This window comes from Neoarius graeffei, chromosome 6 (assembly GCF_027579695.1).
Source record: "Neoarius graeffei isolate fNeoGra1 chromosome 6, fNeoGra1.pri, whole genome shotgun sequence".
In the NCBI taxonomy this organism is placed as follows: Eukaryota; Metazoa; Chordata; class Actinopteri; order Siluriformes; family Ariidae; genus Neoarius; species Neoarius graeffei.
Genome location: NC_083574.1, coordinates 69,942,845 through 69,964,589, shown reverse-complemented (window position 1 = coordinate 69,964,589; position 21,745 = coordinate 69,942,845). Strand labels below are relative to the sequence as shown.

Here is a 21,745-nt window from a genome sequence, read left to right as displayed (position 1 = left end):
GGAGTTGCTTCGTAAGAAGCATTTCAAGGTCCTGGAGTGGCCTAGCCAGTCTCCAGATCTCAACCCCATAGAAAATCTTTGGAGGGAGTTGAAAGTCCGTGTTGCCCAGCGACAGCCCCAAAACATCACTGCTCTAGAGGAGATCTGCATGGAGGAATAGGCCAAAATACCAGCAACAGTGTGTGAAAACCTTGTGAAGACTTACAGAAAATGTTTGACCTCTGTCATGCCAACAAAGGGTATATAACAAAGTACTGAGATGAACTTTTGTTATTGACCAAATACTTATTTTCCACCATAATTTGCAAACAAGTTCTTTAAAAATCAGACAATGTGATTTTCTGGATTTTTTTTTCTCATTTTGTCTCTCATAGTTGAGGTATACCTATGATGAAAATTACAGGCCTCTCTCATCTTTTTAAGTGGGAGAACTTGCACAATTGGTGACTGACTAAATACTTTTTTGCCCCACTGTATTCACTGTCTTATATGTACATTGAATGTCCTGAGCAGGCACTCAGCTTGCAATGGCTAAAATAGGGGGAAGAGGGAGGGAGGGAGGTGGCACAGTAGTGTAGTGGTTAGTACTGTCACCTCACAGCAAGAAGGTTCTGGGGTCGAGCCCAATGGCCGACGGGGATCTTTCTGTGTGGAGTTTGCACGTTCTCCCCGCGTCTGTGCGGGTTTCCTCCGGGTGCTTCAGTTTCCCCCACAGTTCAAAGACAGTTAGTTTAATGTGGGGCAACCTTGGGCTGAAGTGCCCTTGAGCAAGGCACCTATCCCCCAAATGCTCCCCAAGCACTAGCATAGCTGCCCACTGCTCACTTGTGTGCGCGTTCACTGCTTCAGATGGGTTAAAATGCAGAGGACAAATTTCATTGTGCTTGAATGTGCATGTGACAAAGGCTGCTTCTTCTAATAAATTTATTGATATAAAATGTTGTGTGGTCATTGTACTATACTGTAGTGTGCCAGATGGTAATTATATGACAATGCAACTTTCATAAATACATGGGTGCAAGTATAAAATTTTCAAAAACCTGACAAGGTCAGACGTGCATGGCGCAGCCATACGGGGGGTGTTTACAAAGGGAGATGAGCCCCCCTTAGGGCTCGAAAAAAAATTTAAATTACAAGTTAAAATGGTTGTCTCTCATGCAATCTCATGCAAACATTTATAATATTAATAGTTATATGATTTGCATATTCACATAAAATGTTTAATACATTTCATCAATTCATCTGAAATAATATTTCAAGTACAAGGCTTGATATTTCAAAACATCTAGCAACTACTAATTTAAATGTTGAAACAACCATTTTTAATATGCTTTTGCTGTGATACCTTTTTTACAATATGTACACTGGAATAGCTGTGTTGATTTGGTCGAACAACATGCTACGTGCGTGAAACACGATATCACATGTATAACACCGTGAAACAACGGGCTAGTCAGGACCGCTCGTCGGTGAGCGGCGTATAAATTGAATGAGGTTTGTGGCGAAGACGAGATGAAAAGATTTGTCTCGTGCAGAGACTGTACCGCGGTAACCCGGTAATACGTTGAGAGTAGAGCCAATGATTTTCCGTTTTAAAATCTGGCTTTTTCCGTTTCGGACAATGAAAAATTCCATTTCAATTCTGTTTCACAATTTCAGTTCAAAATTGTTCTGTTTGGCTCCAATTTAGTAATTCTGGCTGGCATAATTTTACTTGGGTTTCAAAGTATTGCATCTCTAGACACAAATGGTCCTTTGCATGATGAAGTCATTCATGAAAAAAATATATATAATAAAACAATTACACTGACAGTAAGCTGATAAATTGCATTAATAAAAAAATTAAAGTGGGATCACACATTGAGACAACTCAAAATACTTTACTTGACATACTGATAACAGATAAATCAAGAAACTAGGATCACCGTTAACTAAAAACCCATCTCGTATATAATATATGCAATATAATAGCATATATAATCTCAATATAATATTGAGAGTACTGATAAATTAATAGGGATAAATTAATATTCAGTAATACTTACTGAGCCTGTAATGACAATACTCATAACTGACTGTTTAAAAATATTACTCTATATCCATCTTTTTTAGTACACCACAAACTCATGAAACAATGTTTCCTAACAAAACACAGAACACATTCTCAAACAGACTAGAATAGTTTAACTTTGATTGTAATGACAGTCCTGAATATTCCTTGCAGATCAATCATTGCGCGCTCTCAGTGTTCCTAGAAACGCTGCTTGATATCCCCATTATGATAGAGCATCATAAGTTGTTTAGTGTTGGTCTCCATGAGACTGAATCTTCTGTCATTTAGAAGATGCTTATACATGGAAAAGGAGCGCTCAACGTCCACACTCGCCACTGGCAACCATATGGCGTCCTTGGCCACCAGAGCATTCGTTTCTTTTTCGTGGTCGCCATTCTGGTTGCGACGTGGGAAGTGAATCTGTAAACAAGCAGCTCATTGGCTGGCTAGGTGTGCCACACGCCAATCACAATCACCGACAAAGCTGACTTGACCGGAAAGGCATGTCTGCTTGGGCATTAGCAGCAGTTACGCAGAAGCCTTCTGCAGCACTTTGACACGCGAGCAATGTTTCACTATAAAAATTCCGTAATTTCCGTCCATTTTCCGCGACTGCGGAAAATCATTGGCCCTATGACAGTGAGAGGGCCACCCCTATACCCCCCCCCCAAAAAAAAAAATCTTAACGGATTTACACAATTTGGAAAAATGACTTTTTCAGAACCAAAAAAAACCCGAAGCTTCCGGCACATGCTGGAAAACTTGCACCCATGCAAATATCATATCAGTTGTAATTATGTTCTACGCATATACATGCAACTATAATTTTCAATCATAATAAAATGGTTTTGAAAGTTCCTACTTTTAAAAAATGTTTTGGTATGGTACTTTTCTTTAAGAGATTTCATTTACAATATGTGTCCGACAGCTCAAAAAGAGCTTCTGGGGGCCTCTGGCGGCCCTCAGCCCCCTGGCCTTACTGGGTTGACGCCCTCCTTCCCGTTTTCCTGGAGCCGCCCCGCTACTGTAGAGCTGTATGCACTTTACTCTAAAAGTAAATGACAGACATTTATCCTTTTTTTTTTTTTGGGGGGGGGGGGGGGGGGGGACTGACACGACATACAATTAGCTTCCAAACCCCTCCACCAAATCAAATGTGTTATGTCCCTGCTCTGCACAGCAGTGTATATTAATACAATACCTTTAAAACCGCCATGCTTATAAATAGTACAAAGATCAAATTTATTAGGTTTCTAAAATAGCCTTTCACCCTCATTTTCAGGTTTCATACCAAATAAAATACAGTACTTGATATTACAAAGCTAAAATCTATAAGTACAGTTGAGACCCTGCAAGAGGCTGGAAATTTTGTGAATATGCAAGAGCTGACCCATGGAGCTGAGTATTGCAGTATGAAGACAAGTGGAGGCTTACAGTCAAACAAAACAAAAAATAAACACCATTTGCTGATCATGGCATGTCTCCTGATGTGCAGCACAGAGAGGATATCAAAAGGCGGAGACAAAGGGTAAAACCCAAAATACAAAACAGGCAGAAATTAGAATATCAACAGTGCTACAAAAGGCTTGGCTATGTGAGACACTAGGCACAGCATGCATATTTTTGCAAAGTCTGTGTGTAGTGAGAGTCCTTATAAGCACGTGCTGCGATTGCAATTTGGTACAGGTGTATGGTAATTAGTCCTAATGGTGCTGCGCACATGCGCTTGAGTAGCAGTTCAAGGTGTACAGCTGTGCACGCATGTGTGGACATGACACCAAAGAGAAACTTTATATCCTGGACCGCTTAAAGCATGGTCCTTCCTACAGGACCCCAACTTAAAATCACTTACAGCCGGGAAGCTCTGTTAAAACTCAGGGAAGCAGTTCCATCTCTCAAGATCAAGATGGTGGCGCATGCTCCTTGTGGCGACACGGTCAGGTGCACTATGTTCTGTTTGTAGAAATGTTTGTTTGCGTGGTGAAAGTTTGTCTTTTTAGTATTGCGAGTTAATTATAAGCATTCACACTCACGCAAGATGAGACGAGACATGGAAATACTTTTAATTTTGGTAGTAATCATCTGCCTCCTGGATTGCACGGTGTTGGTGACTGGGCTTCCTACAGGACCCCGACTTAAAATCATTTACAGCCGGGAGGCTCTGTTAAAACTCAGGGAAGAAGTTCCATCTCTCTCCCAAGATCAATTTCTGAGATTACCGACACCACTACATGCATGCCATAAAACAAGACGAAAACGGGGCAGGAAAGGAGGGGTGTGGGCCCAACTTAGGAGGAGACCATTCAGACAACCACTACCAACAATCATGTTTGGGAATGTACAAAGTATACGGAACAAAACTGATGAACTTCGCGCCTGTGTGCAATATTTAGCGGACTACCGGCAATCCTGTCTGATCTGTCTATCAGAAACCTGGCTGACGGAATCAGATCCCGACTCAGCCGCCGGCCTGGAAGATTTCACACTGATAAGGGCAGACTGTAATGCAAACTCTGGAAAGAGCAAAGGCGGAGGTGTGTGTCTGTTTGTAAATAACAAATACTGTAACCCAACACACATTACTGTGAAACATAGACTTTGCACAAAAGACATAGCTGTTAGCAGTTAACCTAAGACCCTACTACATGCCCCGCGAAATAAATCAGATCTGCCTTTTTATTGTATACATTGCACCCTCAGCTGATGTGAGGGAGGCGGGCAAAACTATACATGAGCTGGTGACACTGACTGAAGCAAAAGCGCCCGACGCAGCAAAATTCATACTTGGCGATTTCAATCTTTGTAGTCTGGCTGAGACCCTGCCTGCTTACCATCAATATGTGGCATGTTCTACACGCGAGGAAGCGTGTTTAGATCTGTGCTACGGCAACCTGGAGAAAGCCTATTATGCAAGGGCTCTACCAGGGCTCAGTAGGTCAGACCACAACATGATCCATCTAATACCAACATATCAGCCTTTGCTGCATCAAGAAAAAATGAGAAAAAAAAAGAAGTAAAGTGCTGGTCAGCTGAAGCTTCCAACACTCTGAGAGTCTGCCTAGACTGCACCAACTGGGAGCTTTTAATAAACTCGTCGACGGACATCAGTGACGCTGCGCTCGTAGTCACAGGATACATTAACTTCTGCGAGGATCTAATCGTTCCCAAAAAGACAGTGAAAATTTACCCCAACAACAAACTGTGGGTCACCCCTGAACTCAAAGAACTGCTAAACCAAAAAAAAAGAGGTTATTTAAATCTGGGATTTCAAAAGAGGATATGAAACTTTTACAGAAAAACATTAAAAGAAAAATACTGGACTGTAAAACTGTTGACAAAAATAAGATTCAGTCTTTTTTTAATAGTGATTCTCGGAAGGCCGGCAGGGACTACAAATAATGACTGGATATAAACCTAAAATGCATAACCTGACTGTTTCAAATGATATTATTTTTGCGGAAGAACTTAACTCATTTTATTGCAGATTTGATAGTACTGACTATATAGCTCAGCAGACCCTGGCAATGGATGCAGTCAATGCTATGCAAGCCAGTGACATTACAATCACCATTGATGGGGTTAAAGAACAATTTTTACGTATTAATACCAATAAATCTCAAGGTCCAGATGGCATTAGCTGTAAAGTTTTGCGTACATGTGCCGACTCACTTGCCCCTCCCTTTCAAGTGTTGATTCAACGTTCTGTAGACACTGGTTTAATACCTGACCAGTGGAAGCAGTCTCTGATTGTACCAGTGCCTAAAAACAACAGGCCCAAAGAGATGAATGATTTAAGACCTGTTGCATTAACATCAGCTCCCATGAAATGCCTGGAGAAGATTGTGCTGAAACATCTGCTTACTGACGTAGCACCATCACTGGATCCATACCAGTTTGCGTACCAGCCAAAGCGTGGTGTGGAGGATGCACTGCTGACAATGACAACCAGTATATACGAGCATCTTGAAGCACCTCAGAGTTTTGTAAAGATTGTCTTTATTGACTTCAGCAGTGCATTCAACACCATACAACCCCACCTGCTGGTACGTAAGCTGGTAGATCTAGGCGTTAATCCAAGGCTCATCATGTGGATCAACAATTTTCTTCTAAAGCGAACCCAACAGGTCAGGTTTAAATCAGACCATCTCTTCCATGAGGTACATTAATACTGGTGCACCGCAGGGCTGTGTGTTGTCCCCTATACTTTGTACACTTTACACCAATGAGTGCTGCGCTCTTGACACCAGACACTCTTATTTTAAGTATGCGGATGACACTTCCCTGGTAGGATTTTTAACAACAGGGAGTGCATCAATGGCCAGCTTTGAGGAGGAAGTGGGGAGCTTCATAAGCTGGTGCTTTGAAAACCATCTTACTGTAAATGCAACCAAAACTAAAGAAATGGTTATTGATTTTAGACGCATTACAGAAGAAGTACCCCACACAGTCATCAATAACACATCCATTGAAAGAGTTAACACCTACAAATATTTAGGGATTGAACTTGATCAGTTGAAGTTTGACAAATGTGCCACTTCTAAGGTAAAAAAGCTCCAACAAAGAATGTTTTTCTTAAGGAAGTTACGAAGTTTTAATGTTGATAGATGTATTTTACAGTTATTTTATAGGTCTGTGCTTCAGAGTGTCTTGTCCTTTGGACTGATCTGTGTCTTTGGCAATATGCGTAAACATGATCAGGATAAATTACAACGCATTATTAAGAATGCCAGTGGGATAATTGGGTGTAATCAAGTATCAGCTGTCCAGCTATACAAAGACATTATACTACATAAAGCTGAGAGTATTCTCAGGGATCCAACCCATCCCCTATACAATAGATTCCAGCCAAGCCAACGTGGCAAGGGGAGACTGCTGCAAAAGAAAATAAGAACTACCAGGTTCAGTAAGTCATTTGTCCCCACTACAATCAGGATTTTAAATGAAGGGCAAAGAACTTGACAGTACTGTGTGCGCGTGTTGGGGGGGATGTGAAAGACCAGCATGTATCAGTTGGATTGCTGATGTATGGGGTGGGGTATTTATTATTTGTTTTATGTTTTAAATCTTGTCTACCTCTGTGTACGCACTGACCACTTTATTATCCCACAAGGGGAAATTCAAGTTAACTTTAACTTGGTGAGAAAGCAACGAATTTGTCTAAAGAATATAGTATCCCAAAAAATTCAATTTCAACTTTTAAAGCAAAATAGAGTTGAGACTTTGTCCATAACTGCAATCAACATGAGCTGAAAAGGATATGGCAAGCAAGTGACGAGTGTGATTTATTTCCTTTACTCGGGTGAAACATTTCCTCTGATTAACGGTGACTCATTTCCTAATTTCCTTTAATTAAGAGTGACTCCTTTACTTTGTAAATATGTAAGTGAATTAAATGTAAATATAAATTAAACAGAACACAGTTGGTCTTGTTTTATGCAAGAGTGTTTGGTGTGACAAGTGGGTCCATTTCAGTATTATGAACTTTTGCCAATTACACTAAAAATTAAATACAATTTACAGAAAATGTCAGAAGATTCAAGAAAACTATGCTTCAAGTTATACCCAAGAAAACAGTAGTACACACAGGTCAGTTCCATGTCTAGAAAAAAGTATATATATAGTTTATGCAGAGGAATGGGCTAAAATTCCTCCAAGCTGGTGTGCAGGACTGATCAACAGTTTCTGGAAACATTTCGTTGAAATTATTGCTGCACAAGGGGGTCACATCAGATACTGAAAGCAAAGGTTCATATACTTTTGCCACTCCCAGATATGTAATACTGGATCATTTTCCTCAATAAATTAATGACCAAGTATAATATTTTTGTCTCATTTGTTAACTGGGTTCTCTTTATCTACTTTTAGGACTTATGTGAAAATCTGATGATCTTTTAGGTCATATTTATGCAGAAATATAGAAAATTCTAAAGGGTTCACAAACTTTCAAGCACCACTGTAAATCTTCCTAAAACCTTCAAAGAAGTGTCAAAACTAACTAAACCAAAGCTTAAAGAAATCTGCAAAGCCTTTTCTGTGGACTTTGAGAAATCAATTGGTAAAAAAGTGCTTGTAAATATCGTATCGACCGCTTTGAACATCTCTACTTCGGGTGACAGTCAGCAGCCTTCTCCGTCTGTCAACACAGGTGCTCCAATACTTACTTACCTGCAGAAGAGCTGAGAAAGATTGACACTGATCATAGAAGAATCTATAGTGAAATAATTTTTGCTGGGTGCTGGTTACGACAAGAAAGCCATAAGAAAATACAAAACGCTTCATGCAGGGGAACACAAGCAAGGAATTCACCTCAGTCAATTAAGTACTGTAAACACAGCAGAATTGTCAAATTTCTTTTTGAAGTTGATTTTGATTTCCTTCACTGATTTTCCTAGAGCTCATATGCTACCATATTACGACAATCTTTGGGCTGTTACAGGGGCTTCAAAGTTTGGGAGAATAGCAGGGTACAAATAATTTACAGCAGGGTGCAAAATGGTAAAATGTCTGCCAGCGGCAGACATAATGCACGCAAAGCATGCAGGAATGGATGGAGATATGCAAGTACGAATTTTTCATGGGGCGGGATGGTTTGGAACAGGCCATCTAAAATTGGGATAACATTTACCCGGGACAGGTGTTTGAGGCGGGTCGTCTAGCTTAAGCTTGATTAGCGTTGTTACGCACGCCAGTGTTTCCCACAGAAATTTTGGAGACTATGGGGGCAAGCCATGGGGGAGGCGCGGGGGTTGTTTAAAATTGAGTGATATGTTAAATATTAAGTTATTACTGAAAAACTATTGATTAAAAAAACAGACACTGAGAAATGGTCCTATAAACAACTTTACCAATATAAAAGATTACCAGGACTACAAAAATGCAGAAAAATAGGCTTTACTTATCCAAATGCTCCTGTTGGTTCAAAAGTTAAAGTGCATAGAACCTCACAGCACAACATGAAGTTACCTTAAAATATAATATAAATGCCTCAGCTTTCATGTAAGAAAAAAAAACTATTAATACTAGTACTGTGTGCAGTCAGTCTCTCCTGAAGACTAAATTAAACAATAATTATAAACTAATAAAATAAATGGCTCAGGCTTCATAGAAGAAAAAAAACAATTTGAACAGAATCTCACAGTATGATGCTGAGCTGCCTAAACAATGGAAAATAAAATACCATTTTGGCAAAAACGTTGGCATCCATTAATTTCTTGTATTAAGTAAAAAAAATATGTTGCCAGATACTGCTGACGTTTTACAGCCCAAAATATGTTCAAAACCCACCAAAATGCACTTAAAACCGCCCAATCTGGCAACACAGGTGGCAGTAATGGCTGCACTCATGTCAAGGATGTAAACACAATCTGGCAACACAGGCGGCAGTAATGGCTGCACTCATGTCGAGGATGTAAACACAGTTGACGCGGTAACAGACATACATGACATAGTGGATGTAATTTACGTTCACAACTTTTTTTGCTGTCAGAAATATTTAATATTAAATTTTGTGACTCGACTGACAATAGCCGGCAGCATAACAAGCCATAGCCGGCGATTTGCCGCCGGTGACCGGCTACTTTTGAGACCGCTGCTGTTAGAGGAAGCGGTTAGGACTACAGGGTCAAATACTACATTCGATCTACGACAAGGTTCGTGGACGGAGTTAGATTTTAGTGACATTTAGGGTAAAAAATCAATTTGTGATATATGAACTGAAAATATATCAGTATAGGGTCAAATTTTCTCAGGAATCTGAAAATGACATCATTTATGCAAAATCTTTAATAGTCGATTGGGTCGATTTACTTCATCATTCAATGGTCATGACAATACTTGAAAAATTGGTAAAAACGGATGTGAAATTTTGTCGTAAAAAAAAAAAAAAAAAAAAAAAAACTTGATCTCATTTCAGAAAAGATTTTAGACCAAAATAATGTAAACTGGTTGTAGTCCATATAAATGGGTATAATTGATTAAATTTTGGTAACTCTACATTCAAAATTGAATGAATACAAGTTTTTTTTTTTTAACAACAGTGTGTATTTTTTTCACGAACTGAAAATTGATAGGGGTAGGGTTAGTAAAAGTACTAATTTTACTTATCTGGTGTTAGAATTAACTTGTGTATTGGGTACTGTCTTATTCCCAACAAAATTACAAAGAGATTGATGTATAATACATGCAGGTTTATCATTATATAAACTCAACAGGAAGAATGAAAAGCCAAATCCTTACCCAGAAGCTCAAAATTCCTAAAAATTTTGTCACATGATGTTCGTTGATGAAACTGGCTGGTATGACATTATTACTTGCTGCAGCCACTGAAACTGATACTTATTTAAAAGAACACAACATAAACTCTTATTCTAAGGTTAACAGATAGCAAGTTTATCACTATTTTGCAAACTGCAACAGGATTAATGTGGATGTTCAAAATATTTTGTCACCAAAAATAGGTCATTTTCGCCTACTTTTTAGTAAAAATCATGCAAAAAGTCAAGTAAGGGCTGATCATACAGCTTTTTAGGTGTTATATTCTGAAACTACAGCATTTTTTTCTATAAGGAAAACACAAAACATTGCATATAGGGCCTTTATTTAGTCAACAATATTTTTTTCACACCGATGTCACAAAAATCAAACTCAAAGTTTCAACCTTGTCCTACCTACATCAACACTAAAAGGGGAAGTACATGCAAGCTTACTTATACTGCATCGTTTGCGCTTTATTTTGGGAGTGGATCCTTCAATAAAGTTGTCTTTTTCAGTTCTTTGACTTGTCCTTATTTTTCGGTTTTCACAGTTATTATAACTAAACACAAAGACAGGAGTTGTAGGCTTCATGACTTGGATTATCAGACTTTACTCCACCACTGAAGTGTGTAGAACACAGTTGCATGCTGTATGTTGGTTTTAAATTTTGACGACGAATTCTGTCTAACCACGCTTTGATGCTTACCTTCGTTAAGTATTCTATAAAACTTTAAATGAGGAAAAGTCATTCCCCCCCATGTGAATTCGAAGAAATGACTGAGGTTATCTGACTTCGCAAACAAATATAGCACCTGGGGGGAATCAGAATACCCTATTCCACTAGAAGAATTGTGAGACACACATCATGAAAAAGAGAAGTACCCTGGATGGGATTTTCTGCCCTTTTGAAATTTCTAAACTATGTTGTTTCACTTTTGTTGACAAACGTGTCAAAGAATTATCACATTTGGAGTAAAGTATCAAAGGCAAACCTAAATAAAACTTGTTTCTAGCATTTTTGATATACTGGACTGTTCCTCCATAACCCATAAACAAATTTATGGCACCAAACAGGACATGAGGACATGGCTCAGCAAAGGTGTGATATTCCAACCAAACTTTGCTGATGACTGAAAGACCTCAACCTCTGGAACTCCATAAAAGTTTTGTTTAAATTAACCTGGCTTTAACTCACAAATTCCTAAAAGTGCTCATAACTTTCGAACTGCCCAATATTAAGATTTTTCTTCCTCTCTACTCCCTGGAATGTGCCTATTGTTCCTTGCTGCAAACAGTCAGCCATTTGAATTTGAACAAAAACTAACTGTAATAGCCATGACATTTGGCAGACAGCATTGGTAGACCAACCCAAATAAAACATTTCTTCAATTTTTGATATGATAGTTCATCCATAACGCACAAATCAATTTCATGCCCATGCCACCAAAGTTTGTAGGTAAGAAAGTAGTAAAATCATGTTCATCTTCATTAAGGAATAATGATTTGCCAAACATTATAATTTAGAGATCCATGATTGAGAGCAATGGATAAATTTGAACAGTGCAGTGGTTCTCTCCCAGACTAGTACTTGGCCCAGCCACATCTAATTTTTAAATTAAGCTTATGAACCTAAGCTATCTAAGCAATATGGGAGGAACAAGAGAAGAGAAGTAAATATGGATTTTCAAGTTTAAATTATAAATGCTTGTGCTAAAATGCGTTTGTTTTTTTCAACAAGTAGTGGTGTTTCAGGCATTCTGTCATTTGACGCAATTAAACCAGAAAATCTGTGGGGTTCTAAAATAGTGTAGGGTGACTGAAATTTAGTCATTATATTTACCATTTTTCTATTTTTTTATATTTTGTGAATTTAACAAAAAAGCATCTTTTTAAAATATTTTAACCTAAACAAATGTTTGCAATTTGAAAAATATGTAAAATGGCAATTTTATAAATAATCTTACTTGATCAAATCAGTGTTTCCATCAAGCTTGCCTCTATGCTCCAGTCCCCTAGTCCAGGCAAAGATGCTCGCAATAGGATTGGTGCTGGTTGGTCTTCCCTGAGGATAAATTCATACCAAAAATAAAAGTTGTATGATGTGGAACCATGTCAGAGAAAACCATTCTGCTGCCACGACTAGATGCAACTGTCGAAAACCCATTCAAGAATCCAAGGGCAGTGAATGAAATCTTAATGTAGCAGCCCACATTTAACTCAAGGTCTTATGGGTTAAATTAATTCAACTGGCTTAGTGTTAAGTTTAAAAAAAAAAAAAAAAAACCCTATCTAAAACTCATATTTACATAATCAACCATTTCCATTAATAGTGTAATAGTCCAGTTTAATATTCATTCAATAGCAAGAGATCAACATGCATTCTAAAATATATCTTGTATAAAATCAAAAGCAATAGCCCAGGCTGATGCCCAAGAAAAAAAGGGGGGGGGGGGGAGAGGAACCCACAACACCATTAGTGGACAGGATAAAAGGTACAAGTCAATCACTACGTTTACATGCACATAGAGAGAATCGAATTTCTGCCGTTGCTCGACTGAAATCGAAGTTCAAAATGCCATGTATACACCTTAATTCGGCTGAAATTGAACCGAACTTGATTTCTCGGAATCGAGCTACACGACCTAGTTTATGCGATTTCTGCCGAGCTACTTTGTGCATGTATACCCTATCGAGCTAGTTGTCGAGCTACTTCCGGAAGTGACGAGTGACGAGACCACAAGCGGGAAACACAACAGCCTCGGTCGGCATGACAATGAATCATAACAACGGCATGAATCTTTTCTTTTTGTGGCATTGTTTGCACTGTTAAAATTTAGCTCACTTACTGTATCACCAAATACATCTGTACAGCTGTTGCATAGCTGTGAATTGTGTACATAAACAAGTCATTGTATTTGTGTGTGTGTGTGTGTGTGTGTGTGTGTATATATATATATATATATATATATATATATATATATATATGTCCAACATCTGAAGAATGTCAATAAAAACAAAACAATTGAACTTTTTGTGTTTATTAAGACATAAGTTAAATTGTAAGCAAAAAAAAAATATATTTTTTTGTAAGCAAAAAATGGACTTTAGAAAAATATTATTGTGCAAAATAAGTTGTCTTACAAAACAGTGGTCTGTGCCGGACAGTTTGTAGCCATAGTCTGTTAGAGCAAGCCTAACAGCTTGAGCACGGAACTGCTAGTGTTGCCAGATTGGGGGTTTTAAGTGCATTTTAGCGGATTTGAACATGTTTTGGGCTGGAAAACGTCAGCAGTATCTGGCAACACTATAGCTCTTCTTCATGACGACAACCGGAAGTGTACCAACACGATGACGTGTAGCGCCACGTGTGGCTCGGGTGCACAATGCACCTTGCACAATAGCCCGATTTCACTTGTGCATGTAGGATTGGATTTCTCTGGCACCCCTGCTGGGACCCTTCGCTCGATTACCAACAGCAGCTCGATTTGGACGTGCATGTAAATGTAGTGAGTGATGTAGCTGAGGAAGTAGGTCAGACTAACCTTCTGATGCTCACGGTAATGCCTAGTGACCGTGCCATGGGCAGCTTCAGCCTCAATAGTCTTTCCATCAGGGCACACAAGAACAGAGGTCATCAATCCTAGAGAGCCAAAACCTGGAGACAACACACTACTTTAAAAGATGCCAGAGAACGCAAAACTGTATTTATTTTGGCATAGATGGAAAAAAGAAGAATTCAGCATATGGAATGGACATACCGTGAACCACTTTCACAAAAGATGTGTTTCCCCTTTGAAATGCAAACCATGCATATACAAAAGGTGGTGGCAAAATGGACCAATTCCAAAATCCTGGAGTGTTTAACAGTCCAGACTCAATATTCATGCCCTAAAATTTGCATACAGCAGCCTACATTCTAGTCCAGGCAATACTACTTCTGTTTACACCACCAGTTGCCGCCTAGCCAGTAGCACCGTCATAAATTTCCTTCAGGATCAATAAAGCACCTCTCCCAGAACAAACTGACAGTGCAGAATCCTTGTGTGAGCTTCAGAGACATGGCTTTTAAATGGAATGAGCTTCCATAGATCAGGGGCTGAAAACTAAAATAACCTTCCAGATTTTACATGCATACCTGCAGAAATTCACCAGCAGAATTCAGACATCTTCCTGGAACAAAGCAACACTGAGCTGTAGAGCTCATGGGAGATGCTGTGGCTTTTGACTGGTGCTGCCCAGCATACTTCTCTCCAACTCACATTTACTCAGCAACTAAATGCCCCAAGTTAAATGAAACTCCTTCCAACGTCACAGCGGCGCTTCCTGGCTTTCACTGCACAGAGCGGCATTTCCAGGTCACATTTCAGGACAGCAATTTCCCAGAGCGGACTGTGGCCAGTGGATGCAACTATCATGAATGAAGTGAGACACACCAGCTGCAAACCAGCCAATCAGAGGAGAGCTCAACATATAAATGAGCCCTTCAAAAAAGGAATACAATTTGTTTCATTCTACAACTCCAATTTAAAAAAAATTGGGACACTAAAACAAACAGAACGTGAAGATTTGAAAATCACGGAAACCTTATATTTCATTGAAAATAGTACAAAGACAATGTATCAAATGTAGAAACTTGTTTTGTTTTTTTTAAATACATGCTCATTTTGAATTCGATGCCAACAACACATTTCAGAAAAGTTGGGACAAGGGAAACAAAGGACTGAAAAAGTTGTGTAATGCTTAAAAAAAAAAAAAACTAATTTAGTTAAATCGCCAACAGGTCAGTAACATAATTGGATATAAAAAGAGCATCTCAGAGAGGCTGAGTCTCTCAGAAGTAAGATAGGGAGGGGCTTAACACTGAAAAACTGTGGGGGCAAAGAGTGCAACAATTTAAGAATAAGTCAATTCAAGTCAACTTTATTGTCAAATGTGCTATACATGCTCGACATACAGCACAGATGAAATTTCAGTCCTCTCTGACCCACAGTGCAAACAGGCAATGCAATAAATAAAAATAAAAATAGAATAATTGAAAAAACAAACAATATAAACAGTATAAACACTCTAGATAAGAACTAGACATAGACTAAACACTCAGACAAACAATAAACAGTATAAATAAACAGTATAAACACTAGATAAGAACTAGACATAGACTAAACACTCAGACAATATAAACAGTGTAAACACTAGATAAGAACTAGACAAAGACTAAACACTCAAACAGACAATAGAAACAGTATAAAACACTAGATAAGAACTAGATGTAGACTAAACACTCATACACGTAAATTGGTGCAAATAAACAAACAAACAAACAGTCAAGGGCACTTGAGGTATAGCAGGTAAACATGAATTAAGCAATATAAACAAACTAGCAGCTGTTAAGGTGAGGTAGTGCGGAATAGTGCAAATGAGCGAGGTAAAGTGAGATGTGCGGTCCCTGAGTTCAGTGTGTTAATGAACTATGTATGTGTGTGTGTGTGTGTGTGTGTGTGTGTGTGTGTGTGTGTTTTGGGGGGGGGGGGGGGGGGACTGTGAGGATGACATGTCAGATGCTGAAGGGGGGTGTGCGAGCAGAATCTGTGGCGGGGGCAGAGGAGGGGCAGAACAGGGAGGGAGTTGAGCCTCCTGACTGCCTGGTGAAACAAACTGTTCTTGAGCCTGCTGGTTTTGGCCCGGAGACTCCGCAGTCTCCTCCCTGACGGCAGCAGACGGAAGAGGCTGTGAGATGGGTGGGTGGGGTCACCTGCAATCCTGATGGCTTTGCGGGTGAGGCGGGAGTTATAAATATCCATTAGGGAAGGGAGAGAGACACCAATGATCCTCTCAGCTGCTCTCACGATGCGCTGCAGAGACTTGCAGCAGGACACAGTGCAGGCGCCGCACCACATGGTGATGCAGCTGGTCAGAATGTTCTCGATGGTGCCTCTGTAAAGAGTGTGCATGATGGGGGCCGGGGCTCTTGCTCTCCTCAGTTTGCAGAGGAAGTACAGACGCTGTTGGGCTTTTTTGGCCAATGATGCGGTGTTGTTGCTCCAGGACAGGTCTTCAGAGATGTGCACACCCAGAAACTGGGTGCTGCTCACCCTCTCCACTGCAGCACCATCAATAGATAGTGGAGCATGCTGGGTGTGCTCTCTCCTGAAGTCCACAGCAATCTCCTTCGTCTTCTCCACGTTCAGACAGAGATCGTTGTCCTTGCACCACATGGCCAAGTGGCTCACCTCACTCCTGTAGATCGTCTCATCGCCATTGTTGATGAGACCCACCACAGTCGTGTCATCCGCAAACTTGATGAGATTTGAGCTGGATGTTGGTGAGCAGTCGTGGGTCAGCAGAGTGAAGAGGAGGGGGCTTAGCACACATCCTTGGGGGGCCCCCCGTGTTCAGTGTGATGGTGCTGGAGGAGTTGCTGCCGACCCGTACAGTCTGTGGTCTCCCCGTCAGGAAGTCCAGCAGCCAGTTGCACAGGGAGGTGTTGAGTCCCAGCTGGTCCAGTTTATGAATGAGCTGCTGAGGAATGATTGTGTTGAATGCTGAGCTAAAGTCTATGAACAGCATTCTGACATACGAGTCTTTTGTCTCCAGGTGGGTGAGGGCTGAGTGGAGGGCAGTGGAGATGGCGTCATCGGTCGAACAGTTGGACTGATATGCAAACTGGAAAGGGTCCAGGGCAGGGGAGAGGGCAGACTTGATATGCTGCATTACTAGTCACTCGAAGCACTTCATGAGGATGGGAGTGAGTGCGACAATGTTCTTCAATGTAAAATTGCAAAGAATTTAGGGATCACATCATCTATGGTATATAGTATCATGAAAAGATTCAGAGAATCTGGAGTTCTGTATGCAAGAGACAAGGTTGAGAACTGACATTGGATGCCTGTGATCTTCAGGACCTCAGACAACACTACATTAAAATCAGACACGTGTCTGTAGTGGAAAAAATCACTGTATAGGCTCAGGAACACTTCAGAAAACCCATCTGTGAACACAGTTCATTACTGCATCCGCAAATGCAAATTAAAACCATATATAAACAATGTCCAGAAACTCCACCACGTTCTCTGGGCTTGAGCTCTTTTACGATGGATTGAGGCAAAGTGGAAAATTGTCTTGAGGTCTGACAAATCAAAAGTAGAAGTTCTTTTTAGAAATCATGGACCCCATGTCCTCCAAGCTAAAGAGGAGAGGGACCATCCGGCTTGTTATCAGTACATAGTTCAAAAGCAAGCATCTGTGATGGTATGAGGATGCATTAATGCACGACATGGTAGCTTGTACATCTGAAAGGCATCATTAATGCCGAAGTTTACACACACACACACACACACACACACACACACACACACACACACACACACACACACACACACTTCAGAGCAATATGCTACCACCCAGACAAAATCTTTTTCAGGGAAGACCTTCCTTCTGCACATTAAAACTGCATGGTTCTGTAGTAAGAGAGTCCTGGTGCTAAACTGGCCTGCCTGCAGTCCAGCCCTGTTTCCCCATTTAAAACATTTGGCACATTATAAAATCCAAAATACAACAAAGGAAACCCCGAACTGTTGAGCAGCCGAAATTGACTATCAGGCAAGAATGGGACAACATTTCTCTTTCAAAATTACAGCAATTGGTCCCCTCGGTTCCCAAACGTTTACAGAGTGTTGTTAAAAGTAGAGTTGATGGCACAGTGTAAACATGCCCTTCTCCCAGCTTTTGAAACATGTTGCTGACAAATACACAATGAGCATATATTTCAAAAAACAAAATTTCTCAGTTTCAACATTTGATATGTTGTTTTTGGACAACAATGAAATATAGGGTTTCCACGAGTCGCAAATTTTCATATTGTTTTTATTTCAAGTTTAGACAGCATCCCAACTTTTTTTGGAACTGGGGTTGTAAACTGGCATGTAAAACCACATCTGGGCATTTTTGGCCCTGCCAAAGTCACATACCTTCTATTTAGACATCAGGTAATAATTTAAAATAATGAAAAACTGCATTCTATGGCATCATTAAACAAGCACTGGTGAGAGTATGGGAATGTGTTAAAAATACAATTAAGCACATGAAAAGGGAATTAAACAACTGATTTTAAAACTTGATCACAACAATCACCTAAATGCATGATTCTTTAGGCTCATTCCTGCTCCTCCTTCACCATCCTCCTCAGTGTATGGGGGTACATCCCCAAATTTCCAACCATTTCAGACATACCTATCTATTTTGTATTGATCTATGGTTTATTCTACAGTAATGAATATCAAATAGATTTTACACACAGGGGAAATTCATATTTGTACACCAGCAATAGAGGACATTGTTAAAGACAACAACAGATCTCCTGGGGACTAGCAAAAGCTTTTAAACATTAAAATGTGAGCATTTATTTAAAATACTACCTTGGGGTATGAATAGTTTTGACTCATTTTCGAAAGAAAACATTTTTAAAAAGTAGTTCATGAAAATGCTTTATTTTTAGAACAAAGCAATAGTTTTAAAGATGCAGCTTTGTATCCTGCTTCTCTATAAACTTTGTGCATCATAAAACTTACCTTGAGCCAAAATATCTGACTGGACATCACCATCATAGTTCTTGCAAGCCCAAACAAAAGCACCAGAGGATTTCAACACTTGAGCCACCATGTCATCAATAAGCCTGTGCTCATACCAGATCTTCAGCTTGTCAAATTCAGGCTTATATTTCCTGTTGACATGTTAATAAATAACTGAGTACACTGCTTCTTGCAAATGAACCATGCTTCTACTTTGACAATTTCTATTCCTTCTAACTGCCAGCAGTGGTAAATATCATCTGGATATCAGTTAAAATGTATGCAGGTTGCCCAGTCAACTATGATGATCAAAGACATAAGGACACTGCTGTATTTGGATGATGGACTTTTACATGCTCCCACCAGAAATCAAGCCATCAGGGATATACCGTATCCACCCTCTTTGCTCACATTATGTCACAATTCAGAGTTCAGTGAGAATAGGAGTTCCCCCAACACAAATGCAGGCCACACAATTTATCAACATCAAGCTAGAGGAGTTAATATCCTCTGGAGCCCAAGGGCATTTCCTTGACTTTTGCATATCTTCTTATATTCACCTTTAAAGGCACTTGCATATGACACTCATCTGTTTCATATCAAACTGTTCAGAACAATCTCAGCTCCCTCTATAATGAGGCCCCCATTTGGCCTAGAGCACTGTATAGACAAATAATTTGACCCTAAAGATGAAAAGTTGAAACTTATTAGAAATTCTTCATCACTTGTGAAAACATTTTTACTCATGTGCACAAATTGCTTTGGTGCTTGAAATTGGTTTAGCAAAGTCTTAGATTCACAAAAGTAGTGGAATATATGAATAAAATTGTAGATTGTGTAATGTCTCGAATGAAATTTTGTAACATGTCTATTGAGTAGAAATGTCATTCAGTCCCATTTTATCTCAGTCCCTTTAATATTGGTGAAAGTAACATCATACTACATAAAGTTTCTTGGGATGTGCACAAATGAAAAATGAGGATAAAGTCATCCCCCCCCCCCCCCCCCCCAAAAAAAAAAATAAATAAATAAATAAAATATTTATGAAAACCCGGGTGGGGGTGGGTTTACAATATTTACATTCTATGCTAACACAGAATGGCACTCTGTTAAAGTGCATATTTTAACAATTTATCTAACATGTTTACATTCACACATGCACTCATTTAATTTATATAACTTTACAAGAAATCGGTAGTTTCTTTCCTCTCTCTTAATTGTCTGACCAATCGCCAGTGGCCTAGTACAACACGGCAGGTCACGGTCTTTCGACAAAACAGGAAGTGAAACACCAAACCGTGGTGAGAGTTACCGTGAACGGCGCATCGTTGCATGTAGCTGAGGAGCCAGTTTTGACATTCGGAATAAGAGTTTCGGAGGCGTCTCTTGGAAGGATTTTACCGCTCGTGGTGGAATACAGGACCGGAATTTCTAAGAAGTGGAACGGACAGATCGGGAAATTGCACAAGTACCATAATCGGAAGTGCAACTGTTTTGCCTGGCTTACCTTGGCTACCTCAATCCATTTCCCCAAATCTCCACTCTCACACCTGGCCTCAAACAAAATTGCCAGCCTCTCTACATTGCTCTCCTGGCTACTCTCCTCCCGGGTCTCTCACACACATGGCTGACCTCGATGTTAGCGCGCTGAACTGGGGGGCTACCAATAGCCCCACCCCTGCCCCACTCACCCTTGGCAACTCCAGCATAGAAGAGTGTCCAACCCCTCTCCAGGAAATTGTTTTCAGATCCCAAGCTATGCATTGAGGTGAGCCCAACTATGTCTAGTCGGTACCACTCAACCTCACGCACAAGCTCAGGCTCCTTTCCCACCAGAGAGGTGACATTCCATGTCCCAAAAGCCAGTTTTGTCAGCCGGGGATCAGTACGCCAGCGCTTCCGCCTTTGGTTGCTACCTGGATCCACAGTGCACCGGACCCTTATGGCACCTCCTGCGGGTGGTGGGTCCACAGGAGAGTGGTTTCGTGTTGCTCATTCGGGCTGGGCCCCACGGACATAGGCCCGGCTTATTTCAGTTATAACTAACATAACTAAATTTGACATCAGTAGAATACATTTTGATCCTATTGTAGCTGTAACTAAATACAATAGTTATGCATACTATTAACTTAATGTGAAGGTAATTAACAGATTTTAAGAGGGTTTCTTTAAATAAAGATTGTGTATATTTTTAGCCTTTTGTATTCGTAATTATTTGTATCTGTACATGCATGACCCCACCAGCTCTGCTGATCCACTTGTTTAAATAAAGTTATTCATTCATTAGGAGTTGGAAAATTATCCATCCATTGAGTTCCCCCAACATCTCAAACTACCTAGTACTACAGACATCGTTCTACACTGACAAACAGATGGAAACCTGGAAGAGCATGGAGATGTACAATATTTTTTTTTTTTATATGCGGCTGGGTTAAAGATCTGGGGATCAGGACACAAGATAAATCCTGTATCGTTTTTGCCCAGGTAAGGAGGTAATTTCTGGGCATTTTGTATGCATCTTTGCGGTGGTTGCTAGGACGCTACAAGTTTTAGTATCAGGTGTAAACAAACCACGGCTGTTTGATTCTCAACCCACCCTGGTCTTCTCATCCAGCAGGCATCACAGATCCATATAATTTACCCACAAATGTATGTTTATTCTGCGCGCGTGTGCAAGTTAAATTTAGAGAAGGAATGTGACAAAAATAAAGGCTTGCTCTTTTTAAAATTTACCCACACGTGTTTATTCCACTTGAAGTGTTCAGCAAACCAGCTACCGGATTTGGGACACGGACATCCTGAACCATTTAATATTTGGCTTTAAACGTAAATATATCAGGAAATTACAGCTGAAATTCTAAGCTACTGTCTC

At 39.9% G+C, this 21,745-nt stretch overlaps 1 protein-coding gene across 1 annotated transcript in view; it reads right to left on the bottom strand.

The window, feature by feature from the left end:
- The window catches only part of idh2 (isocitrate dehydrogenase (NADP(+)) 2), a 133,073-nt gene that overhangs the window by 20,275 nt on the left and 91,053 nt on the right, over window positions 1-21,745 (bottom strand). Inside the window, exons 7-9 of the mRNA XM_060924021.1 lie at window positions 18,874-19,025; window positions 13,849-13,961; window positions 12,271-12,368 (exon numbers count right to left, since the gene is read on the bottom strand). Of these exons, the coding sequence (XP_060780004.1) occupies window positions 12,271-12,368; window positions 13,849-13,961; window positions 18,874-19,025 (363 nt within the window). The remainder of the gene's footprint in view (window positions 1-12,270; window positions 12,369-13,848; window positions 13,962-18,873; window positions 19,026-21,745) is intronic.